General features: G+C 40.9%; 1 protein-coding gene across 4 annotated transcripts in view; it reads left to right on the top strand.

The window, feature by feature from the left end:
- The window catches only part of CNOT4 (CCR4-NOT transcription complex subunit 4), a 152,501-nt gene extending 146,903 nt beyond the window's left edge, over positions 1-5,598 (top strand). For 2 of the 4 annotated variants that reach the window (XM_027538907.1, XM_027538908.1), the window contains exons 11-12: positions 3,316-3,528; positions 4,206-5,598. In XM_027538907.1, the coding sequence (XP_027394708.1) occupies positions 3,316-3,528; positions 4,206-4,507 (515 nt within the window). In that variant the 3' untranslated portion in view covers positions 4,508-5,598. The remainder of the gene's footprint in view (positions 1-3,315; positions 3,529-4,205) is intronic. The other 2 variants (XM_027538909.1, XM_027538910.1) reach the window with 1 other exon arrangement.
- The last annotated feature ends 402 nt before the right edge of the window (positions 5,599-6,000 follow it).

Genomic DNA, 6,000 nt, shown 5'->3' on the forward strand with positions numbered 1-6,000 from the left:
GAAACGAACTGTCATTTCTCCTGAATGTCAGTTGTGCCGAGGTTCATCTGCCCTGTGTATTGCAAGGAATGGAATTACCAGAAGCCCTCTCAGCCAGAAAAGATTTGGGCCAGAGGTGGGGTGGGAATGTGGGCAGGGAGGTAGAGTAGGTAATTACAGGTGTGGCTGTTGAAGTTTGGATGGATTTATCTGATTTCCTTTTTCTTGGTCTTTCTTTGTGCCAGCACTTGGCATAGCAATAGTAGAGAAAACAGTGAAGAAAACTTTTTGCAAGCAGCTGAGAAGAGTGGTCCCGTACCCTGAGCTAAGGATGTCAGTCCACTTCTTGTGACACTTGCAACTTCACTGCAAGCCAGCCAGCCATGCTGTCAGGCTCCCATGATGTCTAGGCACGTACATGACTTTGTTTTTTGGCAAGATTGTAAGAGTTATAAACTAGCCAATTTATTTCCCAAGGTATTTTATAATCATAGTTCACCTTGGGAGGATCTAAGTTCCTCGTTGTTTCTATATCATGTGCCATCTGTGAGTGTCTTTGGCCAACATACTCTTGCTTGATCATTACCCTAAAATCAAAGAAAATAGATGTTATTTTTTAGAGGACTTTTTAAGTTCACAGCAAAATTGAGTGGAGTACAGAAAGTTCCCATATAGCTCCTGCCTGTGAGCAGATGTCTTTGATTTTATTGTAATACTAATTTTCAGATAAACTTTATATAGTTGCAAATGTTATTCTGTTAATGCAGAGTTCCTTAGTTCCAGCTTTCACTAAATGTAAAGCAAAAGTAAGGAGAAGATGGGTTTTTACTAAGTTAAGGGTGTGTGTTTGTTTTTCTTTTCTTTTTCCCTGTGTAGTAGAAGAGGGAACCTCAGTTTATCTTAATAGGCTTCTTGTTGAGTTTGGCTACCTAAAGTTCAAGGGCATTAATCTTCCTTAAAGTTTTCCCATGTAGTTGTACATCACCTTTTTATATTGGGGAGATTTTTTTTCCCTTCCTGTGAAGTTTTCCTTATTTAGAATTCCATTTTTAGTTAACTGAAACCTTGAGAGTCCCTTGGACTGTGAGGAGATCGAACCAGTCCATCCTAAAGGAGATCAGTCCTGGGTGTTCATTGGAAAGACTGATGTTGCAGCTGAAACTCCAATACTTTGGCCACCTGATGAGAAGAGCTGACTCATTGGAAAAGACCCTGATACTGGGAAAGATTGAGGGCAAGAGAAGGGGATGACAGAGGGTGAGATGGTTGGATGGCATCACCGACTCAATGGACATGGGTTTGGGTGGACTCTGGGAGTTGGTGATGGACAGGGAGGCCTGGTGTGCTGCGGTTCATGGGGTCGCAAAGAGTCGGACACGACTGAGCGACTGAACTGAACTGAACTGAAACCAAGTTAAGTTATTCAGTCTGACAGTGTGACTGCTTTACAGGTTAGAATGTGCCGTAGCCACCAAACCTTGTAATTGAGAGTGTTCTAGGACTTTATTAGTGTGATTTTGTTAATGCCTCATGCAGTTGGAGTCAAGAGGAGACTGCTGGTTGTGTTGTCGATGAGAATTTTTTCACCCTGGCTGCCAAGTCTCGTTTGTTCCTTTAGTGAAATATTTCTTCTGCAAGTCATGACTGATGGACATTCTATAATGTTTCTGTGTTTTTTTGCTTCCTTTTCATCATGGGTCTCACAGCCCCTGGAATTTGCCTTAAGCATTTAACTTGTTAAAAAGCTAAATAATAGTCTATACAAATACAAGGCAAATAAATAGTCTATACAAAATCTAGAGCTTGGTGTTACTTAAAAAAAAAAATCTCAGATAAGGTCTGGCTTTCAAGTGTTGACTATATAAGTTATGTGACTTGGACAAATTATTCTAGAGTCTGTTTCTTTATCTGTTAAATGCACGCTATTCCTCCTGCTCTGCATACCTCACAACATGAGCATCAAATGAAATAATGACTTTGAGAGTGCTTTGTGAATTATGCAACACAGTGTGAGTATGAGGTAGGAAGCAAATAGAAGGGTGAGCCTTAGGGAATTACACTGATGGTGAATTGGAAATTTTGTTTGAAGAGTTTACTTTCCTTTCTACTGACTCGTACGGTGTAGATTGCGTCTTCATTTTAGTAAATTCAGAGATGACTTGCTGAATTTGGTTGTAGTTTCTGTCTTCTTATAAATAACGTCAGTAGGGTTAAAAGCTTCGCTGACTGAAACATTTTAATTTAGCATAGGTCAGTGATTAGGGCAAAGGAAAAATTATAAAAAGAAAACTAAATTCACCAAATAGCCTAGACTGTACCTGATGAAGTGTCATTGTCATCATCATCATCATTAATGGTGATTTCTCATCAGTTCTGTAGAACTCAATTTTCTGTGCTCTTCTCAAGAACTGCAGTTCGTAGTTTGACCTACCGTCCTAGTCTCAATAAGACAGTTATTCTAAGTAGTAATTACACTTTACCCTTCCCCTCCCCCCAAGCAATTAGTTACATGCCATGTGGATTCTGGATGGTAGCAGATCCAGTGAGTTTAGTCACAATTTATGAAAGCCTTTTTATCTTGATAGCATCTTATCATATTTGATGCTATTTATAAATAGAGCCAGGGAACTAACCATAAGGCTCCAGGTCTTGTGTTGTGAATGATTGGTAGAACTGTAAGGACAGAGTGGGCAGGCCACTGGAAATGATTCCGTTTAAAGGGTAGCTTCGCCCCTGCCTCCTTGGCCTTGTGACTAATGGAAAAATACTCTCTTCAGATTCTAAAGCCTATTCATTATGCCTTTCTCCTCTGAAATACATGATCAGTTTTATAATCAGGAAGAACTTTATTTTTTTTCTATTGGCTTATGTTTGCTTTTCATAAAATGGCTTTTTTTTTTTTTTCATTTGATGGGCTCAGAATACAATCCTGAACTTCACAGGCTTGCTTGCTTTATGTATAGCATAGATTACCTCAGCTGGCTACATGCCCCACTAACTGAAACTTCGTAATGTAGCTGGAACCAAATCATGCTCCGGAGCAATGAGTCTTTAAACTGGATTGTTGGCTTACATAAGCAAATGGTGAAGCGTCTGTCAGGACAAGAAGCTCCCTCTCCTGATTCTTGAGCAAGTTTTTCCACACTGATTTCAGGGGCTCCGAGCTCATGAGCAAAATCCTAACCAAGTTTATCTTGCTAGGACAACCCATTCTAGATGCTCAATAAAGAAAGAATAATTCTTCTCCCACTTAACCACAAAAGAACAACATATGTTTCTAACGTCAGCTTTTTATTTTTTTTTTATCTTTCATTTTTTTGTTGGTAAATCTCCCAGACAACAGCAGTTCTGTAGAGAGTTTAAATATGAAGGAATGGCAGGACGGGCTAAGGGCACTTCTACCCAACATTAACATCAACTTTGGTGGACTGCCCAATTCTTCCTCCCCCTCCAACGCCAACCACAGTGCACCAGCCTCCAACACTGCCACCACCGACAGCCCGAGTTGGGACCGCCCTGGCAGCTGGACAGACCCAGCCATCATCACAGGTAACTTTCTCGCTCCTTCAGCTCCACTGACTGCCACCCGTTTGGTTTTTAGCACAGATGATCTAAAAGCAGAGGTCTCGTCAACATAATCTTCCCCCAAAGTCACAAGTGTGTGGCAGCTTCTTTGATCCTCTGGGGTCACGTAGCCTCAGTTGTAAACTCTGTTGGCCTCGTTGGGTAATAAGGCATTTGGTACCTAGGTTGCTTCCTTTGATGTCAGTAGGTGCTCACGTCTGACAGCATGCGTGTATTTTGTAGGTCTCAAAGTACAAAAGGATCCGACTTATCCTCTTAAAGGAACATACTCCACTTTAAAACATAAAGCTCTCTATTATAAGGCTATCTGGTCCGTGTATCCCTGCTAGAGAAGGAGAAGCACAATTGGGAAATACCGTCATGCAATCTTGGGGACTGGTTTTTGCAACTCCACCTCTCTGACACGGGGGGATAATGTCTGTATAGTTGAAGAGGAGACGTGGGTTTGTGTGACAATAAATCATGGTTGTTGTGGGTGGAGGATAAATGCAACGTAAGGCTGAGAACATCTTATTTGGAAGGAGTTGAAAATTGCATTTCTTATTGGATAAACTAAGCACCTTAAAATATTTGTTTGATGAATTTCTTATTCTCTCTGCACAGACTCACCATCTTCTTCTTGTTTTGTTTTCTCTCCTTAGGTATTCCAGCATCTTCAGGAAACAGTTTAGACTCTCTTCAAGATGACAATCCTCCACACTGGCTAAAATCCCTTCAGGCCCTCACAGAGATGGACGGCCCCACTGCCCCTCCGTCACAAACCCACCACAGCGCCCCCTTCAGCACACAGATCCCTCTGCACAGAGCCAGTTGGAATCCCTACCCTCCTCCTTCAAACCCTTCCAGCTTTCACTCCCCACCCCCAGGCTTTCAGACAGCCTTCAGACCCCCCAGCAAAACCCCCACAGATTTATTACAGAGTTCAACACTGGACCGCCACTAGGGAAAGAGGGGAATCCATTAGAAAATGCAGGATTTGTCCCCCCCTGTTTTCTCCCTCTCAGCCCACCCACAGCTCCCTTCTCATCTCTTACGTTCTGAAGAATCCAGTTCCTGATCAATTTTTTTTTTCTCCCTACCCCCAGATGCAATGCGATCACAGGGTCATTAACCATCTTTCTTTTTTAATTGTAAACGTTTCTGTTGATCCAACATTCAAGTGACACTGTTGAATGTTTTCTAAAAATGCCTTTTTAAGGAGGAAAAAAAAAAATCAAAGGGCAGTCTTGAAACTTAGAAAATTACTGTTTGTCTGTTGCGCATAATAATGATATAATCTGCTTAGCAGAAAATGACGATTAATCTCTAGGAAAGGTGAAGTAAATGCATTATCAACTGCAGAAGTTTGAAAACCAGGTTGAAATGAGATTGCTAAATGCATGGGGGAAAGCAGTGGTCCTGGCATCCATCTTGTATTCAGCTTATCACTATTGCAGGGAAAATGCTTTTAATTTAATTTTTAATTATTTTGGAAAGTTGATGGAGAGGACTTGATTGTGTTGTTAAGCTTAAGAATTTATTGGAAGTTGATGGAAAGATAAATTGATCTGTAGTAGTAACTGGCCTGTTGCTAAAGAGTTTATAAGGAGGGGAGAAGTGATTTTTTTAAAGGAGAAAAAATTTTGACTTTAGATTTAAAATAAATTCAGATGTTTTAAAGAAAAAAAGTATTCACAGATTTAATACCTATGCATAATATATAAGAGCTGAAATATAAGTGATTTTGTCAATCTTTCTCCTCTGTCAGAATCTTTTTTTCTTTTTACCGTAAATTCACCTGACTGAGGGCACTCTGAGATAGCACTGCTCTGGGGCCATCTGATCACCATCAGGAGCAAATCTCTGACCTCCTTGCCTGCAGCTTTTACTTAACCCTGTAGTTTCTGGACGTTTGTGCAGTATTGAAAAGACAGGAGAAAAGAAAACAGAAACCTGGTTATAACCTGATGCTAAAACTAAAAAAAAAAAGGAAATGTACCTCTTTCTTCAGAATTAAAACTAAAATCTTAAATAAAACAGAAAACTTGATGATGACCCTTGGGTTGTTCTTGTTTTTGTTTTTCCATTTTGTTGCATGTGAATTTGAAATATTTTGTGGTAACAGTCATCGGGTGTATCCATGGGTTTTTACATCTTCAACAATAGGGAAGACGGGTTAAAAGAAGAAACTAGAAAAAAAATTAATCTTATTGTCAGGCGTTGCCATGTGTGATGACCAGCCCATCTTCAAGAGTTCCTCTTCCAGTGGCTTTCAGTAGAAGATGCTTCTTTGTGCTGTTGCATTGTGTGGGCCACACCTTCCCAACTGAGCAGCCTCTCGTGCAGCAAAGGAGCACATAGGCTGTGTCGTGCTGAGATGGTGGTGGTCTTGGGGAGACCTGGCAGGACCAGCAGGCAGGGTGCCATCCAAGTAGCAGCACGTGTGCGTGCTACGAT

This window comes from Bos indicus x Bos taurus, chromosome 4 (genome assembly GCF_003369695.1).
Source record: "Bos indicus x Bos taurus breed Angus x Brahman F1 hybrid chromosome 4, Bos_hybrid_MaternalHap_v2.0, whole genome shotgun sequence".
Classification (NCBI taxonomy): Eukaryota; Metazoa; Chordata; class Mammalia; order Artiodactyla; family Bovidae; genus Bos; species Bos indicus x Bos taurus.